The 22,500-nt window shown below is 38.1% G+C and overlaps 1 protein-coding gene across 1 annotated transcript in view; it reads left to right on the top strand.

Annotated features, from left to right (window-relative positions):
• The window catches only part of grm8a (glutamate receptor, metabotropic 8a), a 474,494-nt gene that overhangs the window by 382,109 nt on the left and 69,885 nt on the right, over positions 1–22,500 (top strand). Inside the window, 1 exon segment of the mRNA XM_062066580.1 lies at positions 20,091–20,294. Within this exon segment, the coding sequence (XP_061922564.1) occupies positions 20,091–20,294 (204 nt within the window).

The raw sequence follows: 22,500 nt of genomic DNA, 5'->3' as shown, positions 1-22,500 counted from the left end.
AAAATAGGGTGCATATATTTGCTACATGGTAAAAAAAAAAGAAGCTTTTTTTAATGGAACGAAATGGAAGAAGGTGGCAATTGAATTTGTGCGCCTAATTGATGTTTAATTAAGGAGCTGGTTCAAATCATTAGTCGGCCTGTCATCCGTGGCGCTATCAATCACTCCCAACCGTGTAAAAGCTAGTTTGCACGCCGGTCCGTGAAGGCATCCATCAAGGCGCCGCTTCGAGTCAGCACTCTGGAATTAGCCTCCCTAACTTCACCTAATTTAATGCCTTAGCTTCGCAACGAACGCAACACTAGCGAAAACAATATACATCCCCAGCAGCCTCAATCACTCTGTCGCTATTTAGCTCCCAGGATTGTAAATACTGCTTGAATGGAAATGATACGTGGTCGCTTTTCTCATTAATCATTACCAAATCATTGATCCAGTCACAGTTTTGCATTCTGTCACTCACACTCACAAACACACACCGGAAAAAGAAGTCAAATTAGGACCACCCTTTGAGAATCGGTTACAGTTGTGGCGTCCCCCACGGCGTTTAGTCAAAACATCTTCCAAAAGTCATTCCTACGTTCAATTCAAGGGATCGTTGTCGCAGATTGGTATTTCAATGGGAGGAGTCTTTTAAACCAGCAGACTTTGCCAGGTCCTACCTCCCAATAATCCCTGGTCCATGATTACTTCAGAACTGATATGGTTCGCAGCCGAGTGCGAAGCGACTGGGATGAGAAACAGCACCTCCAAGTCCATGTTTCTGGCCCAGAAAAGGGTGGAGTGCCATATCCGGGTTGGGGAAGAGATATTTCCCACCATGTGGAGGAGTTCAAGTACCTCGGAGTCTTGTTCACGAGTGAGGGAAGAGTGGATCGTGAGATCGACAGGCTGCGTCTTCAGTAATGCGGACACTGTATCAATCCATTGTGGTGACGAAGGAGCTGAACCGGAAGGCAAAGCTCTCAATTTACCGGTCGATCTACGTTCCCATCCTCACCTATGGTCATGAGCTTTGGGTTATGACTGAAAGGACAAGATCACGGGTACATTGAGTTTCCTCCGCAGGGTGGCGGGTCTCTCCCTTAGAGAGAGGGTGAGAATCTCTGTTATCTGGAAGGAACTCAAAGTAAAGCCACTGCTCCTCCACATCGAGAGGAGCCACATGAGGTGGTTCGGGCATCTGGTCAGGATACCACCCGAACGCCTCCCTAGGGAGGTGTTTAGGGCACGTCCAACTAGTAGGAGGCCATGGGGAAGACCCAGGACACGTTGGGAAGACTATGCCTCGGGATCCCCCGGGAGGAGCTGGACGAAGTGGCTGGGGAGAGGGAAGTCTTGGCTTCTCTGCTTAGGCTGCTGCTCCCACGACCAGGACTTCCCTGTTCTTCCATCGCTTCTTCCTTATGCACCATTGCCTGTGTATCCTTATGCTCTTTCAGCATTTATTCAAGCATCTTGAAGAAAAAATCCGTAGAAGAGGATGCAAAATAAGATACGAGCGGCATACCTTTTTTTCTATCGTTTTTAAGCGCCAGCTCTGCTCTTCTCTCTGTTTTTTCCACAGGTTCTGACTTAGGCCTTGTTCACACTGCAGGTCAATTCCGATTGTTTTTCCCCATATGTGACCTGTATCGGATTTTTTCATATCAAAGTGAACGGTGCAATTACGAATTTTTCATATCCGTCCCAAGTCTGTTTTGTACGTGGATATATAAATCAGATATGAATGAAACTGCAGTCTGAACAATCAGGTGACATTCATCCAACCAACACATCATCAAAAAGCAATAAGTGTCATAATTCTTCGCAAAAATAGACAGTTGCAAAATAAATAGTTGATAAATGAGCAAAAAACGGGCAAAAATAATATGTTTTAGGAACTCAAGTCAATGTTCCACCACTTCTGTCTGCGACTTTGGAGCAGACGTCGCTCCACTTCCTGCTCCAGCGCCGCAATGTACACGGGACCCTTGCGTGGCACAGATGGACGACTGATACTAGAAGGTGCTGAGGGAGCTGGAGATAGAGGAACCATCTTGTGGATGGTACCATCTCCACAAGCTCCAGCTGGTTCACCCAAGCAGCCACACTAGCTCCAGCCAAGCTTTCTCCAGCCTGCCTAGCTGCCTACTGCTTCAGCTCTGGGGCCTGCAGACACCACCAGCAGCTCCAGTTGGTCTTCCGACGACGCCATCATCCTCTCAAGTGGGTCTTCCGACGACGCCACCATCCTTTCAAGTGGGTCTTCCGACGACATCACCATCCTCTCAAGTGGCTCTTCCGACAACACCACCATTCTCTCCAGTGAGTCTTCTAACGAAGCCACCATCCTCTTCTCCAGTGGGTCTTCCGACAAAGCCACCATCCTCGTCTTCAGTGGTTCTCGCTTGTGGCCAACTCACAAATGCCCTCCGCGCTATCAGCAGCGACCCCAGGATTTGGGTGTGAGACTCTGGCTGCTGATATTCTGGTGCCTCTCACATCTGCCTTTTTGTCGACCAAAGATCTGGCCAGGCCCGCCTCGCCAGCTGCAGCGACATTCAACTTATCGCCGCCACCTAACTCATCCCTGGTGGCCTCGGGGACACTTTGTCTGGCGTCGAAGTAAATATCCCTCAGACTGTGACAGCAGAAACGCTTGCCCTTTTCCTTCTTAATCTTCTGTGCGCAATAATTTCGGTTAAAAAAATGCTGACTTTGATTGCACAAAATCCTTAAAAATGGGTGGGTCTTCCGACGACGCCACCATCCTTCTACGTGGGTCTTCCAACGACACCACCATCCTCTCAAGTGGCTCTTCCGACAACACCACCTTTCTCTCCAGCGAGTCTTCCAACGAAGCCACCATCCTCTTCTCCAGTGGGTCTTCGGACAATGCCACCATTCTCGTCTCCAGTGGGTCTTCCGACAAAGCCACCATCCTTGTCTCCAGTGGGTCTTCCGACAACGTCACCATCCATCCTCGTTTCTAGTGGGTCTCGTATGTGGCCAACTCGCGAACGCCCTCCGCGCTATCAGCAGCGACCCCAGGATTTGGGCGTGAGACTCTGGCTGCTGATATTCTGGTGCCTCTCATGTCTGCCTTTTTGTCGACCAAAGATCTGGCCAGGCCCGCCTCGCCAGCTGCAGAGGCATTCAACTTTTCGCGGCACCTAACTCGTCCCTGGTGGCCTCGGGGACACTTTGTCTGGCGTCGAAGTAAATATCCCACAGACTCTGACAGCAGAAACACTTGCCCTGTTCCTTTTTAATCTTCTATGCACAATAATTTAGTTAAAAAATGCTGACTTTGATTACACAAAATCCTTAAAAATGGGTAGGTCTTCTGACGACACCACCATCCCCTCAAGTTGCTCTTCTGACAACACCACCATTCTCTCCAGTGAGTCTTCCAACGAAGCCACCATCCTCTTCTCCAGACACCCCCCCACCCCACCCCACCCCCACCCACACAAAGCGCGCCTCTTCTCTTGTGACCCAGAAGGACGACACCGCAGCGCTCCAATAAAACACACTCAGATCTTCTGTTTCTAGCCGATAGTACATAAAAAATAACGTAAAATAACGCAGTAACGCATCATGTAGTAACGGTAACTGAGTCACTGAATATAAAAAATGAGGCGGTAGACTACTAGTTACCGCCTAAAATAACGGTGTTACAGTAACGCGTTAGTCCCAACACTGCCTATAAGGCGCTTGTGGACGGACTTCTACAGTCTTACTTAGCGTCGTCTCTAATGAATCTGGAATAATACATTATTTTTCCATATTTGTTCCCAGGACGTTTATCAATAATGTTAATCGGGTGAATCGACAGAGTCATCTTTCTCCCTCTGCGGCTGCCGAACCGTGAAAAGGGCCGACGCTAGTCATTATTATCAACAGCAGCTCGACCTCCTGTGTGTCTTCGCGCTCCGCCAGTTGGACTTTGCAATGTCAAAAACAAAATAATGAGGATTTCTCCCTCCGAGGAGAAAAGAGACGGAGCATCATTAATCAGCATTTTGCAAGAAAACGCAATGGCGCTCTGAGACGACTAAATTGTCCTTATGAGGGAGTTGGAGGGAAAAAAAAACGTTTCTAGGGCTTGCGTCAGGTGCGTGTGCGTTGTTTGCAAGCGTCCTGCAGCGAGTAGTGGCTTGTCCTCGTCCATTCAGTTCCCACAAATATATTCATGCTATCCGCAGGTTGGAATAGCACTTTACAGGCGTGCAAATGTGCAGTTCTCGGTACTTCCTGACCTTGACGTGGATATCCGTGACGTTGCACCGTGACCTCTGACCCCTCTCAAATCAGCTCATCTAACAGGGCTGAACTCTTGTGTCAGGTTGAAAAGAATATGCCCTCAAGGTGTTTCCGGAGATAAAGCCTCCAGGCCTCTGCTGAACGTCCCCCATCTTTAATACATAAGACTCATTTATTTTAATATTCCGTCCAAGAAGGCCTCACTAAAGGTGGAGCGGCAATGATGTTTCATCGACCAGATACATTTGATTACCGTATTTTTCGGAGTATAAGTCGCTCCGGAGTATAAGTCGCACCTGCCGAAAACGCATAATAAAAAAGGAAAAAAACATATAAGTCGCATTTTTTGGGGAAATTTATTTGATAAAAGCCAGGGCCGGCCCGTGGCATAGGCCGTATAGGCAAATGCTAAGGGCACCGTCCATCAGGGGGCGCCACGCCAGTGCCACAAATGTTGGAGAAAAAAAAAAAAGAAAAAAAAAGTTGGTACTATTATTTCTAAATACATAAAATAATCCCACGTCAATTAAAATGCAAAGTAAAGCCTATTTAATAAAAATATTATTTGTTACAACATTACGCCCCCCCCCACCCCCCACCCCCCCGCACGGTGCGCCCCCTCCCTTCCCGTATCATGACTCTTACCACATCAAAAAATCAACACAAGATGTCAAAACGGCCAAAACTGTCAGGTGCCCAGGGAAGAAAAAATAGAAAAGAAGAGGAGGAGAAACGAGAAAAAGACAGAGGTAGCAGGGAGGTAACGTTAGCCTACATGAAATTATTTGTCTGTTACAGAATGTGATAGTAACCTGGATTTTTAGCATTAAGCTAATGTCACATGATTCGGCAATTGCTAATCAATAAATAGCTAGTTCTGATGAGGAGAACGCATGGAGCTGCACACTTAGTCGCAGTCTCGCCCTACGCTCTAAGGTTCAGCTCCCGTTTCCCTCTATTTATTCAGGAGTTCCACAGTCAACATCACTAAGGCCGCCTCTAAAAGGAGTGGTCACATATATTATGCAAAGCAGGTCTAGTACGCACAATACGTGACGGAATGTGCTGGGGGGCCTTGCGATTCCGCCTTTATCCGCTTCGTCTGCGTGTTGTCATCTTATCTTCGTTGAAGATAAGATGACAAAGATAACATCTGCGGCTGAGGCCACCCCTCAGACAAGGAGTTTCGTCCTTGTAGAGATATAAAAGTCTAACTTGAGCACAATTAACAATAATTATAGCAACGGCCCTTAAGCATAAAGTTTACAGATGTCCGATAAATGCTTTAAAATGTAATATCGGAAATTATCGATATCGTTTTTTTTATTATCAGTATCGTTTTTTTTTTTGTTTTTTTTTTTTTTATTAAATCAACATAAAAAACACAAGATACACTTACAATTAGTGCAACAACCCAAAAAAACTCCCTTCCCCATTTACACTCATTCACACAAAAGGGTTGTTTATTTCTGTTATTAATATTCTGCTTCCTACATTATATATCAATATATATCAATACAGTCTGCAAGGGATACAGTCCGTAAGCAAGGGATACAGTCCGTAAGCACACATGATTGTGCGTGCTGCTGGTCCACTAATAGTACTAACCTTTAACAGTTCATTTTACTCATTTTCATTCATTACTAGTTTCTATGTAACTGTTTTTATATTGTTTTACTTTCTTTTTTATTCAAGAAAAGGTTTTTAATTTATTTATCTTATTTTATTTTATTTATTTTTTTAAAAAAAGGACCTTATCGTCACTATACCTGGTTGTCCAAATTAGGCATAATAATGTGTTAATTCCACGACTGTAAAAATAGCGGTATCGGTTGATATCAGTATCGGTAATTAAAGAGTTGGACAATATCGGAATATCGGATATCGGCAAAAAGCCATTATCGGACATCCCTAATAAGGTTATTGTGATAATATATACATAATTATTCTAACAAGCAGCACCTCCGACTCCAACTACTCGTCTCATCACGGCTGCTGCTAATAAAGGCGACAGGCGATTAGATAACAATCTACGCACCTGTCGCTGCCTTCGAGGCCGGTCCTGGCAACACCCCCGTTCCGCGGCAGACCAGCAGGCCACGCCCCCCTCCACAAGGACGTTGTAGTCCCAGCCACACAAGCTGAGCGCTACGCTGATGATGTTTGCCTCCATGCACGCCTTGTTTAGCTTTATTTACGGACTATTAGCGTAATTAGCTCGGTGATTACGCCACTTCTGCGTTACTGTATCCCGCTGGCTCCAGGGCCCTTTTTTCCCCCCTAGATTTGTCACATTTGGCTGTGCTTTGTTTGCTTCCGGCTGCCATTAACGTCTGCTTTGTGTGGCACAAACGAGCCAGAGTGGACGCGTTGTGACAAAAGGCCGTATGGCTCGTCTCGTGCAGGAAACGCACGATTATGGATGTCATGATTACGAAAGGCAGCGTCAATAGTCCTAAACTACACGGTGACATCTGGCCACTTTTAAAGGCCATCATAAAAAAACACCCTCAAGCGACACTTTACTGGAGAATGGAAGTTACGCCAAGAGTACCTTTTAGACTAAAAGCGGTGGCTTTTTTTTTTGGTTTATTCTTCCCCCCCTCAAACTATGTGCCGAATGTCAGAATCGTGCACTCAAAAGAAAGTTTTCTGACTTGAAACCACCTGAAGCAATTTTTTTCCTTCTCCATCATGTCAAAGTCCATTAACTCGGTCCAATGACGGGAGGCATTACTGGACGCCATCGCCTATTGATGCTTCCTATTCCGCTTTTTTCTTGCGTTTTGTCCACAGCCACAAACATCTTTACTTGGACGAGAGCAGACGTGTCAAAGTGGTTTTCACCGAGGGCCACATCGCAGTTATGTTTGGCCCCAGAGGGCCACTTCTACTATTATTACACCATTTTTTAAATGCATTTTATTAGTAAAATATTTAAAAACTAAAATATGATAAGTTGCAATAATTTCACCTCAAAGTTTAGTGTATTTTACTGTAAATGGAAAAACAGTACTGCTGTTTTTATGGTAAAAAAAAAGGCAAATTTTACTGTTAAGTTGACTTTTTCTTTTTTACTGTAAATAAAAAAAAAACTGCAATTTTACAGTAAAATTTTGGCACCTGAGCTGCCAGTTTTTTTTTGTTTTTTTTTTACAGCAAATCAACAAGTGTAGATTTTTCTGTGTATTACTGTAAATGCCAAGATGTCACCACAGTTTATTACAGTAAAAAAAAAAAAAATTTAATTTATTGAGAGAAAAATGCTGTAAAAATCACAGTAAATTTCACAATTTTACCACAAAATGTATTGCTACTTTTACATTGCACAATTTGATGAGTAACTTGCTTTGAATTCATTATTATTAGTATTTATCTCTATTTAACTTTTTTTTTTTAATATTTGCTAATTAATTAATTTTATTGTATTTTATTATGGTTAAAAAAAGGCAGTTCAGTTGCCAGAATTTTACTTTAAATTTACATTTGTTTGTTTACTGTAAATAAATAAAAATGCAAATTTACAGTAACATTTCGGCACCTGAGCTGCCTGTTTTTTCTAGTTTTTTTTTTTTTTACCACAAATCAACAAGTGTAGATTTTTCGGTGTATTACTGTAAATGCCAAAATGTCACCACAGTTTATTACAGTAAACAAAAAAAATCATTTTTTTTATTGAGAGAAAAATGCTGTAAAAACCACAGTAAAATTGGAAAATTTACTGTGGTTTTTACAGCATTTTTTTCTAAATGAAAGAAAACAGTATTTTTTTTTACTGTAATAAACTGTGGTGCCGTTTTGGCATTTTCAGTAATACACCGAAAAATCTACACTTGTTGATTTGCGGTAAAACAAAACAAAAAAACAACAAACAAACTGGCAGCTCAGTTGCCAGAATTTTACTGTAAAATGTACATATGTTTTTACTGTAAATAAAATAAAAAATGCAATTTTACAGTAAAATTTTGGCACCTGAGCTGCCAGTTTTTTTTTTTTTTTTTTTTTTACAGCAAATCAACAAGTGTAGATTTTTCTGTGTATTACTGTAAATGCCAAGATGTCACCACAGTTTATTACAGTAAAAAAAAAATATATTTTAATTTATTGAGAGAAAAATGCTGTAAAAATCACAGTAAATTTCACAATTTTACCACAAAATGTATTGCTACTTTTACATTGCACAATTTGATGAATAACTTGCTTTGAATTCATTATTATTAGTATTTATCTCTATTTAACTTTTTTTTTAAAATATTTGCTAATTAATTAATTTTATTGTATTTTATTATGGTTAAAAAAAGGCAGTTCAGTTGCCAGAATTTTACTTTAAATTTACATTTGTTTGTTTACTGTAAATAAATAAAAATGCAAATTTACAGTAACATTTCGGCACCTGAGCTGCCTGTTTTTTCTAATTTTTTTTTTTTTTTACCACAAATCAACAAGTGTAGATTTTTCGGTGTATTACTGTAAATGCCAAAATGTCACCACAGTTTATTACAGTAAACAAAAAAAATCATTTTTTTTATTGAGAGAAAAATGCTGTAAAAACCACAGTAAAATTGTAAAATTTACTGTGGTTTTACAGCATTTTTTTCTAAATGAAAGAAAACAGTATTTTTTTTTACTGTAATAAACTGTGGTGCCGTTTTGGCATTTTCAGTAATACACCGAAAAATCTACACTTGTTGATTTGCGGTAAAACAAAACAAAAAAACAACAAACAAACTGGCAGCTCAGTTGCCAGAATTTTACTGTAAAATGTACATATGTTTTTACTGTAAATAAAAAAAAAACCTGCAATTTTACAGTAAAATTTTGGCACCTGAGCTGCCAGTTTGTTTGTTTTTTGTTTTTTTTTACCGCAAATCAACAAGTGTAGATTTTTCGGTGTATTACTGTAAATGCCAAAATGTCACCACAGTTTATTACAGTAAAATAAACAAAACTTTTTTTTATTGAGAGAAAAATGCTGTAAAAATCACAGTAAATTTCACAATTTTACCACAAAATGTATTGCTACTTTTACATTGCACAATTTGATGAATAACTTGCTTTGAATTCATTATTATTAGTATTTATTTCTATTTAACATTTTTTTTAAATATTTGCTAATTAATTTATTTTATCTTATTTTATTATGGTTAAAAAAAGGCAGTTCAGTTTCCAGAATTTTACTGTAAATTTACATTTCTTTGTTTACTGTAAATAAAAAAAAGCGAATTTACAGTAAAATTTTGGCACCTGAGCTGCCTGTTTTTATTTTTATTATTTTTTTTTTTTACCACAAATCAACAAGTGTAGATTTTTCGGTGTATTAATGTAAATGCCAAAATGTCACAACAGTTTATTACAGTAAAAAAAAAAAAAACTTTTTTTTATTGAGAGAAAAATGCTGTAAAAAACCACAGTAAAATTGTGAAATTCACTGTGATTTTTTACAAAAAATGCTGTAAAAAACCACAGTAAAATTGTGAAATTTACTGTGGTTTTTACAGCATTTTTCTCTAAATGAAAGAAAACAGTATTTTTTTTTACTGTAATAAACTGTGGTGCCATTTTGGCATTTTCAGTAATACACCGAAAAATCTACACTTGTTGATTTGCGGTAAAACAAAACAAAAAAACAACAAACAAACTGGCAGCTCAGTTGCCAGAATTTTACTGTAAAATGTACATATTTTTTGCTGTAAATAAAAAAAAACCCTGCAATTTTACAGTAAAATGTTGGCACCTGAGCTCCCAGTTTTTTTTTTTTGTTTGTTTGTTTTTTTACCGCAAATCAACAAGTGTAGATTTGTCGGTGTATTACTGTAAATGCCAAAATGTCACCACAGTTTATTACAGTAAAAAAAAAAGGCCTTTTTTTTATTGAGAGAAAAATGCTGAAAAAAACACAGTAAATTTCACAATTTTACCACAAAATTTATTGCTACTTTTACATTGCACAATTTGATGGATAACTTGCTGTGAAATCATTATTATCAGTATTTATTTCTATTTAATTTTTTTTTTTAATATTTGCTAATTAATTAATTTTATTTTGTATTATATAATTATGGTTAGATTTGTTTTTATACTGTAAATAAAAAACATGCAATTTTACAGTAAAATTTGGGCACTTGAGCTGCCAGTTTTTTTCTTTTTTTTTTTTTTTACCGCAAATCAACAAGTGTAGATTTTTCGGTGTATTACTGTAAATGCCAAAATGTCACCACAGTTTATTACAGTAAAAAAAAAGTAACATTTTTTTCATTTAGAGAAAAATGCTGTAAAAACCACAGTAAATTTCACAATTTTACCACAAAATCTATTACTACTTTTACATTGCACAATTTGATGGATAACTTGCTTTTACATCATTATTATTAGTATTTATTTCTATTTAAAAAAAGGGTTTGAATGTTTGATAATATATATTTTTGCATAATTAGACAATATTTAAGTTAACATAATTTGCGATTACATTGAGTATTTTTTTTTTCTCCCAAAATAGAAAGAAAGAATACATTTAGTAAAAAAAGTTACAGTACTTAATTGATACATATTATTTCCAGGCTTTCGAGGGCCAAATAAAATGAAATGGCGGGCCACATCTGGCCTTGAGTTTGACACCTGTGTCCTAGGGTGTGTGGCATGTTTAGCTATTCCTAGTCCTTTAGGCCTTCTAGTGAGAATGATACTTGTGAGAAACTGTTTTTCTTGTCTAATTATGCAAAACAATATTATCAAACATTCAAACCCTTTTTTAAATAGAAATAAATACTAATAATAATGATTTCAAAGCAAGTTATCCATCAACTTGTGCAATGTAAAAGTAGCAATAGATTTCATGGTAAAATTGTGAATTTTACTGTGATTTTTACAGCATTTTTCTCTCAATAAAAAAAATATTTTTTTTTTTACTGTAATAAACTGTGGTGCCGTTTTTGGCATTTACAGTAATACACTGAAAAATCTACACTTGTTGATTTGCGGTAAAAAAAAACAACAAAAAAACTGGCAGCTCAGGTGCCAAAATGTTACTGTAAAATTGCATTTTTTTAATTTACTGTAAAAAAAACAAATGTAAATTTACAGTAAAATTCTGGCAACCGAACTGCCTTTTTTTAACCATAATAAAATAAAATAAATTAATTAGCAAATATTTAAAAAACTATTTTAATACAAATAAATACTACTAATAATGAATTCAAAGCAAGTTATTCATCAAATTGTGCAATGTAAAAGTAGCAATAGATTTCATGGTAAAATTGTGAATTTTACTGTGATTTTTACAGCATTTTTCTCTCAATAAAAAAAAATATAATTTTTTTTACTGTAATAAACTGTGGTGCCGTTTTTGGCATTTACAGTAATACACTGAAAAATCTACACTTGTTGATTTGCGGTAAAAAAAAACAAAAAACTGGCAGCTCAGGTGCCAAAATGTTACTGTAAAATTGCATTTTTTTTAATTTACTGTGAAAAAAACAAATGTAAATTTACAGTAAAATTCTGGCAACCGAACTGCCTTTTTTTAACCATAATAAAATAAAATAAAATTAATTAATTAGCAAATATTTAAAAAACTATTTTAATACAAATAAATACTAATAATAATGAATTCAAAGCAAGTTATGCATCAAATTGTGCAATGTAAAAGTAGCAATAGATTTCATGGTAAAATTGTGAAATTTACTGTGATTTGTACAGCATTTTTCTCTAAATGAAAAAAACAGTACTTTTTTTTTTTTTTACTGTAATAAACTGTGGTGCCGTTTTGGCATTTACAGTAATACACCGAAAAATCTACACTTGTTGATTTGCGGTAAAAAAAATAAAAAAATAAAAAAAACTGGTAGCTCAGGTGCCAAAATTTTACTGTAAAATTAAAAAAAAATGTATTTACAGTAAAATAAACACATGTAAATTTACAGTAAAATTCTGGCAACTGAACTGCCTTTTTTTTTTTTTTTACCATAAAAACAGCAGTACTGTTTTTCAATTTACAGTAATATACAAAATTTTGAGGTGAAATTATTGCAACTTACCATATTTTTTGTACATTTTAGTTTAAAAAAAATCTATTAATAAAATGCATTAAAAAAACATAATAATAATTTGAAGCGGCCTTTTGGGGCCAAACAAAACTGGGAGGTGGCCGTCAGTGAAAACGACTTTGGCACCTCTGCTCTAGGTAATGTTGCAATTTTCAATGTCAACAAAGAAATTGTCTCAAGAAAAGTTCAAAAATCTGCTAACTGGATGCTAACATACATTAGCGCCGTTTTTCACATGCAACTAATCAGCGTTACTGATTTGAACGTTTTCAATTAAAGTCCTTCACATGTGTTAATGAAAACTACAATTAAGATTTACGTTTACAGTCAAACAGCTGTGCAACACTTACAGAATGAACACTTTCGGGCGCAACAGGCCGCACTGACTGAAATGACATCACTGCCATCTAACCAATATGCAAATGTTATTCAGAAATGTGATCATGAAACAAGATGGATAGCAGTGATCACAATTAGCTCATTCAAAAAAAAAGTTGCAATAAATATGAGATTTTATTTTTAAAGACAACATTTATAAACAAAGTTCCGAAAATTGATACTGTTGAGTAATCGGTATTGTGTCGGTTCAAATGTGAACATTAACCATGCCTATCCGTCACTGATAAGAATATAATAACAGATTTTCCATGACCATGTCGTTGTCTATTGTGTTGTGCAGTGTTAATCCACTTTTGTTATTTTGCACTTTTTTTTTTTTTAACACATTCTGTGCCATTAATTAGCTTTTGTCCAAAACGTAAATGGAACTAAAATGTAATTTCAGTCCAGTGGTTTAAAACTCATGTGCTAAAAACAATTCACTGTACATAAGTATATGCTAAACTCTATTAAACAATGTTTTTTCTTAGATCAGGGGTGTCCAAAGTGCGGCCCGGGGGCCATTTGCGGCACGCAGGTCATTTTTAACGGCCCCACGGCACATTCTAAAAATACGATAAAAAAAATAAATTAAAAAAACATAAAAAGTGGTATAAAAGAGCAAATATAACAAGAACACGTTGCAATGTTTACTCTAATAACACAAAGCTGCCGTGCAGGCTGCTTCTCTCTTTAAAAAAAAAATAATGAATCAAAATCAATGTCATTATGAATTATTGACCAATTCAAGGCTCCAATTACGTCACATTAAATATTCCACTTTGAGATATTCTTTGTTTTGTTTTTTAAAAAGAAGGGCCTAAAACGATCCAACAAAAAACATTAAGAATAAATATAATTGACGGATAGATCTGAAGCTGATCTCAAGATGATTGTGTCAAAAGTAAACAGTAAAAATAATTTATTTTGTAACACTTTAATTAGTAGGACCCTTTTGGATCCCCCAATAATTTTAGTGGGATTTTTTGTGTGTGTGTGTCATTCCTCAAAAAAGAATAATGCATTAAAATCAATGTTGTTATGAGTTATTGACCTTTTTAGGGATCCAATTATTTTATCATCTCAAATATTTCACTTTAAAATTTCATTGGGGGAAAATATTGCATATTTGGTGTTTTTTCCATTACAAAAAACAGGGTTTTTTTTGACAAAAAGGGCATACAACTTAAATGTTTAAAAACGTTATATTGACAGATAGACCTGATGTTGATCTAGAGATTTAAACTTTGAATAATAAAAATAATAATAATAATACTAAATAATGACACATTTTTTATATTTTTTTGACCAAAACCCTTTGGGTTCACCGGGATCAAGCCTGAGTGGAGGCCTAAATGTATATATTTTTTATACATATATTGTATTGGTTTTAATTGAATAAAAAGTCAAAAAGTGCAAAAACAATAATGTTCGTGTTAGAGGAGTTGTGAATGACTGCTGGGCCACAACATTAGGTACACCTGCAGACTGCAGCACGGATTTCATATTTCATTCATTCACAACTCCTCCAACACGAACATTATTGTTGTTGCACTTTTTGGCTTCTTATTAAATAACTTTTTTAAATAGATTCAATCTTGCAAGTGGAAAGTTTAAGTGTGGGCTTTAGCTGATAGAACACTCCCGTCAGTGGGTGCATTCTAAGGCGGGGGTGCATTAATCCAGCACAACAGCGGCGCATGGACTTCATTTATAAGTAAAGGTAAGACCATAATAACGTTTTTTAATTAAATGTGCTTTTTTGTGTGCTACAGTTTGTATGTGTAAAGTTAAAGTTAAGTTAAAGTACCAATGATTGTCACACACACACAAGGTGTGGTGAAATGTGTCCTCTGCATTTAACCCATCCCCTTGATCACCCCCTGGGAGGTGAGGGGAGCAGTGGGCAGCAGCGGCGCCGCGCCCGGGAATAATTTTTGCTGATTTAACCCCCAATTCCAACCCTTGATGCTGAATGCCAAGCAGGGAAGAATGCTGTTGTGAGCTTTTAAACATAACCCGTTAACTGCTGCCAATCAAATGGTGAATAAGATACTCTTTAGGGTTCATATGTTTGTAAATCTGACTGTGATGAAGTCAGTGCCTCACCAGCCATGAACCTCACCGCACGTCACTGCCACCTACCTATCTTCTACTTACAACAGTGAGCTTTCAACTCTTCCCTAAAAGACTACAATTTAGCCTCCAACAAATAACAGGAGTTCGAAACGTTTCGGTAACTGATGCTCCTTTTGTTCCACATTCACAATTGAATGGAATGCTAGCGTGGGTGAATCCAGTTTAACGACTGCTTCTGGGCTGGTTGCAGTCATTCTGTCAGGCTTGTCCCGGACACATTGGTTATGTTTTAGTTTTTCCTCTGTGTTTGTCTTTATTTCCTGGCAGCGCTTTTATTTTGGTTGTTTCCTGCTTGTCTCCTTGAGCGCTGCTTCCCCTCAGCTGCGGCTGATTGGTACCTGGCCACACCTGGTGTCAATCAGCCGGCTACTATTTAAACCTGCCTTGCCATCCAGTCTGTGCTGGAGTATCGTCTACCCGTCGCTGATACTTGTCCATGTGATTGTCATTACTACTTGTCGTCATAGCGGTAAGCTGTTCCTGATAGCTATTTGTAGTTTGATTTCTCCTAGCTTCTTGTTTTCCTGTTAGCTGTTAGCTATTTCCAGTTTTTCTGTTTTCTGGTTCCTGTTTCCATTTTGCCTGTTCCTAGCTCCTTGTTTTGTGTTTTTGCTTGATTGTGAACATTAAATCATGTTTTCCTGCACCTAGCCTGCCTTCTCTGCATCTTGGGGTTCGTCACCAACAGTTTGTGACACATTCCACACTGGCGTTGACAAAAGGGTTGCTTGTTTGCATCTCAACAGTTGTGTTTCTACAAATAGGGTGAAACCCATTCTTGCCAAGGCTACTCCTTGTGTTGGAGTATGATTAGTTGGAGTTTTGGCACCAGCTGCTAGAGTCCACTCTAAGTCTAGATCTGACCAATCTAAAACTGGATCTGACTAATCTAAGTCTGAATTTAGATCTGACCAGTCTAAGTCCAAGACTAGATCTGGCCAATTTGAGTCTAAATCTGACCATTCGAAGTCTAAGACAAGATTTGACCATTTGAAGTTTAAGACTAGATCTGACTAATCTAAGTGTAAGACTGTATCTGACCAATCTAAGACTAGATCTGATCAACCAAAGTCTAAGACAACATATTTCCAATCAAAGTCCAAGACTAGGTCTGACCAATCTAAGTCTAAGACTAGATCAGATTTGACCAATGTAAGTGTAAGACTAAATCTGAACATTTTAAATCAAAGACTAGATCTGACCAATCTAAAACTGGATCTGACTAATCCAAGTCTAAGATTAGATCTGACTAATCTAAGTCTGAATTTAGATCTGACCAGTCTGAATCCATATATATATATATCTGACCAATCTAAGTCTAAAACTAGGTCTGACCAATCTAAGTCTAAATCTAGATGTTACCAATCTAAGTCTAAGACTAGATCATATCTCACCCATCGAAGTGTAAGACCAAATCTGACCATTTTAAGTCAAAGACTAGATTGACTAAGTCTAATGCTCGATCCGACCAATCTGAGTAGAGCTGACCAATCTAAGTCTTAGACTATATCTGACCATTTTAAATCAAAGACTAGATCTGACCTATCTAAAACTGGATCTGACTAATCTAAGTCTGAATTTAGATCTGACCAGTTTAAGTCCAAGACTAGATCTGGCCATTTTGAGTCTAAATCTGACCATTTGAAGTCTAAGACTAGATCTGACTAATCTAAGTGTAAGACTGTATCTGACCAATCTGAGACTAGATCTGATCAACCAAAGTCTAAGACAAGATCTTTCCAATCAAAGTCTAAGACTAGATCAGATTTGACCAATCGAAGTGTAAGACTAAATCTGACCATTTTAAATCAAAGACTAGATCTGACCAATCTAAAACTGGATCTGACTAATCCAAGTCTAAGATTAGCTCTGACTAATCTAAGTCTGAAATTAGATCTGACCAGTCTAAATCCATATATATATACATATATATGTATATATATATATATATATATATATATATATATATATATATATATATATATATCTGACCAATCTAAGTCTAAAACTAGATGTTACCAATCTAAGTCTAAGATTGGTCAGATCTCACCCATCGAAGTGTAAAACCAAATCTGACCATTTTAAGTCAAAGACTAGATCTGACTAATCTAAGTCTAATACTCGATCCGACCAATCTGAGTAGAGCTGACCAATCTAAGTCTTAGACTATATATCTGACCAATCTAAGTTGTTTACTATATATCTGACCAATCTAAGTCTAAAACTAGATGTTACCAATCTAAGTCTAAGACTAGATCAGATCTCACCCATCGAAGTGTAAGACCAAAACCGACCATTTTAAGTCAAAGACTAGATCTGACTAATCTAAATCTAATACTCGACCAATCTGAGTAGAGCTGACCAATCTAAGTCTTAGACTATATATCTGACCAATCTAAGTTGTTTACTATGTATCTGACCAATCTAAGTCTAAAACTAGGTCTGACCAATCTAAGTCTAAAACTAGATGTTACCAATCTAAGTCTGACTAGATCAGATCTCACCCATCGAAGTGTAAGACCAAATCTGACCATTTTAAGTCAAAGACTAGATCTGACTAATCTAAGTCTAATACTCGATCCAACCAATATGAGTAGAGTTGACCAATCTAAGTCTTAGACTATATATCTGACCAATCTAAGTTGTTTACAACATATCTGACCAATCTAAGTCTAAAACTAGGTCTGACCAATCCAAGTCTAAAACTAGATGTTACCAATCTAAGTCTAAGACTAGATCAGATCTCACCAATCGAAGTGTAAGACTAAATCTGACCATTTTAAGTCAAAGACTAGATCTGACTAATCTAAGTCTAATACTCGATCCAACCAATCTGAGTAGAGTTGACCAATCTAAGTCTTGGACTATATATCTGACCAATCTAAGTTGTTTACTATATATTTGACCAATCTAAGTCTAAAACTAGGTCTGACCAATCTAAGTCTAAAACTAGATGTTACCAATCTAAGTCTGACTAGATCAGATCTCACTCATCAAAGTGTAAGACCAAATCTGACCATTTTAAGTCAAAGACTAGATCTGACTAATCTAAGTCTAATACTCGACCAATCTGAGTAGAGCTGACCAATCTAAGTCTTAGACTATATATCTGACCAATCTAAGTTGTTTACTCTATATTTGACCAATCTAAGTCTAAAACTAGGTCTGACCAATCTAAGTCTAAAACTAGATGTTACCAATCTAAGTCTGACTAGATCAGATCTCACTCATCGAAGTGTAAGACCAAATCTGACCATTTTAAGTCAAAGACTAGATCTGACTAATTTAAGTCTAATACTCGGCCAATCTGAGTAGAGCTGACCAATCTAAGTCTTAGACTATATATCTGACCAATCTAAGTTGTTTACTATATATCTGACCAATCTAAGTCTAAAACTAGGTCTGACCAATCCAAGTCTAAAACTAGATGTTACCAATCTAAGTCTAAGACTAGATCAGATCTCACCCACCGAAGTGTAAAACCAAATCTGACAATTTTAAGTCAAAGACTAGATCTGACTAATTTAAGTCTAATACTCGATCCGACCAATCTGAGTAGAGCTGACCAATCTAAGTCTTAGACTATATATCTGACCAATCTAAATTGTTTACTACATATCTGACCAATCTAAGTCTAAAACTAGGTCTGACCAATCCAAGTCTAAAACTAGATGTTACCAATCTAAGTCTAAGACTAGATCAGATCTCACCCATCGAAGTGTAAGACCAAATCTGACCATTTTAAGTCAAAGACTAGATCTGACTAATCTAAATCTAATACTTGACCAATCTGAGTAGAGTTGACCAATCTAAGTCTTAGACTATACATCTGACCAATCTAAGTTGTTTGCTTTATATCTGACCAATCTAAGTCTAAAACTAGATGTTACCAATCTAAGTCTAGGACTAGATCAGATCTCACCCATCGAAGTGTAAAACCAAATCTGACCATTTTAAGTCAAAGACTAGATCTGGCCAATCTAAGACTGGATCTGACTAATCTAAGTCAAATACTCGATCCAACCAATCTAAGTCTGACTAGATCTGACTAATCTAAGTCAAATACTCGATCCAACCAATCTAAGTCTGACTAGATCTGACTAATGTAAGTCTCGGACTATAAATCTGACGGATCTAAGTCTAAAACTAGATCTGACCAATCTAAGTCTGTGAACACGGACTGATGAATCCTACTTGAATGCGAGGCGACAAACAGTTCCAGTCCAGTTGTGATCGATTGAATCAGTTCATTCAATGTTGTCGACAAGTCCGGTGCCAGTCCCAGACCGGTCTTTGGACACCCCTGCCATACAGGTCCCTGACACGTGATAGTTTTAACCTTTTCTATGGATTGGCCATACGTACAACCCCCACCTGCCCGACTGCATTCCGTTCTCAGGACCTCTTTCTTGCCTCAGAGATGCCTGCATCGATTGTGGTGGTTCAGGTATTGTTAATGCATCTCAGATCAAGATGGGTTTAGATTGTGGTGGTTCAGGTATTGTTAATGCATCTCAGATCAAGATGGGTTTAGATTGTGGTGGTTCAGGTATTGTTAATGCATCTCAGATCAAGATGGGTTTAGATTGTGGTGGTTCAGGTATTGTTAATGCATCTCAGATCAAGATGGGTTTAGATTGTGGTGGTTCAGGTATTGTTAATGCATCTCAGATCAAGATGGGTTTAGATTGTGGTGGTTCAGGTATTGTTAATGTATCTCAGATCAAAATGGGTTTAGATTGTTTTCTCTTTTCTTTCGTCCTTCTCATTGGTGACAGAACATTAGGTACACCAGCGCAAGAGATGTTCGGCAATGGCGCCCAGAGGCAAATATGCATTTTCTTTTCTATTGCCAACTCAATTATTTAAGTGCGTTCATGAAATAGTCATGCCGCGGAAGGCGCCTTCGTAAATATATATAAAAGGACGGCTGTAAATGTTTCAGCGCGCCGCGCATTATGTACTTCTCTCAAATCGCCATGTGATACAAATGGTCGTCACGTGACAAAGTGAGGGGTTCAAAGAGCGGGCATTTATTTTGTCGAACAGGGAAATTCCATTATGAGCACATCACTAGAATGTTCTTTCACCTGCGACTTTGCAACCAGGGCGTGAATGGACTCCCTTTCTCCTCATCAAAGGACACTTTTTTTTAGCCTTTTCCCACTGCAGTTCTTCTTTTTATAGCGTGTATTCATAATTCAACGCCGCCTACTGCCCTCCGGTTCACAGCGGCCCGGCTAACTTTTCTGCTTTTTTTTTTGGTCTCTCCTCGTGTCTCAGGTTTGGAGAAAGTGGGCCGCAACTCCAGCTACGAGCAAGAGGGCAAGGTGCAGTTCGTGATGGACGCGGTGTACGCCATGGCGCACGCCCTGCACCACATGCACCGCAAGCTGTGCTACGGCTACCCGGGGCTGTGCCCGCGCATGGCCAACAGCATCGACGGCAAAGAGCTGCTCAGCCACATCCGCGCCGTCAACTTCAATGGTGAGCGACTATCTCATTAACAGACCACACGTTGCCTGTACTGAGACCCGGGTGTCTACGTGACAGCAATTCTTGTGATGTCTCACGGGGCATTTCTGGTCGGGACGGGATTCCAGGGATTCGAATGAAGAATCAACTCTTTTCCTTTGCTATAGTGGTCTCGATAACGGGTACCGGTTCTCAAAAAGGGATTCGAGTCCGAGGACTCGGTTCTTTTCTTATCAAACAACCGGGAAAACCGGTTTCGAGTATCATCCCTAGTCACAACGTCCACAGTTTCCAAAAACAATTTGAAATGTGGACTCGTCAGACCACAGAACACTTTCCCACTTCGCATCAGTCCATCTTAGATGAGCTCAGGCCCAGCGAAGCCGACGGCGTTTCTGGGTGTTGTTGATAAACGGTTTTTCGCCTCGCATAGGAGAGTTTTAACTTGCACTTACAGATGTAGCGACCAACTGTAGTTACTGACAGTGGGTTTCTGAAGTGTTCCTGAGCCCATGTGGTGATATCCTTTACACACTGATGTGGCTTGTTGATGCTGTACAGCCTGAGGGATGGAAGGTCACGGGCTTAGCTGCTTACGTGCAGTGATTTCTCCACATTCTCTGAACCCTTTGATGATATTACGGAGCGTAGATGGTGAAATCCCTAAATTCCTTGCAATAGCTGGTTGAGAAATGTTGTTCTTAAACTGTTCAACAATTTGCTCAGGCATTTGTTGACAAAGTGGTGACCCTCGCCCCATCCTTGTTTGTGAATGACTGAGCATTTCATGGAATCTACTTTTATACCCAATCATGGCACCCACCTGTTCCCAATTTGCCTGTTCACCTGTAGGATGTTCCAAATAAGTGTTTGATGAGCATTCCTCAACTTTATCAGTATTTATTGCCACCTTTCCCAACTTCTTTGTCACGTGTTGCTGCCATCAAATTCTAAAGTTAATGATTATTTGCAAAAAAAAAAGTTTTTATCAGTTTGAACATCAAATATGTTGTCTTTGTAGCATATTCAACTGAATATGGCTTGAAAATGATTTGAAAATTGTTGTATTCCGTTTATATTTACATCTAACACCATTTCCCAACTCATATGGAAACGGGGTTTGTAGATTCATCCTCCGCTGTTGCCATTTCTAATATAAAGTAGTGTAAAGTTTCTACTTATATCGGTCAGTAAACTCGCCATGAAAGCGCTAAAACATACCGGTGTAGTGAGTTTACATTATTCACCCGAGGAACTTTAGTGATTGGAGAGTTCCGCCCTATAATCCGATGCGCATTTTGTATCAAAACAGATAGAAAATAGACCATTCATAGGCAGTGCACCTTATAATCCGGTGCGCCCTATGGTCTGGAAGATACGGTTTGTGTTCTTGTCTTACATAAGTATCGTGAGTGATGCACACTATGTGTGGAGCCAGTCTTAAATGTGGGCGTTCCCGGTCCAATCTGGTCCCATCGACTTAAGTTCTGTTGTTACCATGAATTGATTAACGTGGACCCCGACTTAAACAAGTTGACAAACTTATTCGGGTGTTGCCATTTAGTGGTCAATTGTACGGAATATGTACTGTACTGTGCAATCTACTAATACAAGTTTCAATCAATCAATCAATCAAAAAAGTTGCTGCGCACCTCTGAGGCTGCCATGTGTCCAGCGCCCCGGGAAGGGGAAATATACTATTGCACTTGAAGTGTACACCACATGTGATACAATGATAAAAGAAACTTCCAGAAAACTTTTAATTCGGTTCTAATTGCATCAATTGAGACACCTGGCAACGTCCATTCAGATGAGGATAAAAGGACCGTATTGGCTCTCGTAATTAACTATCAAATATCAAATTGCGCCTCGTTGTCTCGTGAGCGCGACCACAGTGGAAGGAGTTCCAACATCGGAGTACTAACAGCATCTGGACTGTGATCGCTCAACTATGTGACTTTTTAATAGGAAATACATATTTAATGTAGCGTTTATCAATTGATTTTTATGGCGGTTGATATCAAACTGTGACACTCCCCTGCACAACACACACACATATTCCCCTCAGACGTGCAGCGGCTTCACAGATATTTATATCAATCAATCAATCAATCAATCAATCAATCAATGTTTATTTATATAGCCCTAAATCACAAGTGTCTCAAAGGGCTGCACAAGCCACAACGACATCCTCGGTACAGAGCCCACATGAGGGCAA

The sequence above is a fragment of the Entelurus aequoreus genome, linkage group LG12 (genome assembly GCF_033978785.1).
Source record: "Entelurus aequoreus isolate RoL-2023_Sb linkage group LG12, RoL_Eaeq_v1.1, whole genome shotgun sequence".
NCBI classification, from domain to species: domain Eukaryota; kingdom Metazoa; phylum Chordata; class Actinopteri; order Syngnathiformes; family Syngnathidae; genus Entelurus; species Entelurus aequoreus.
This window is presented reverse-complemented; position numbering and strand designations above follow the sequence as displayed.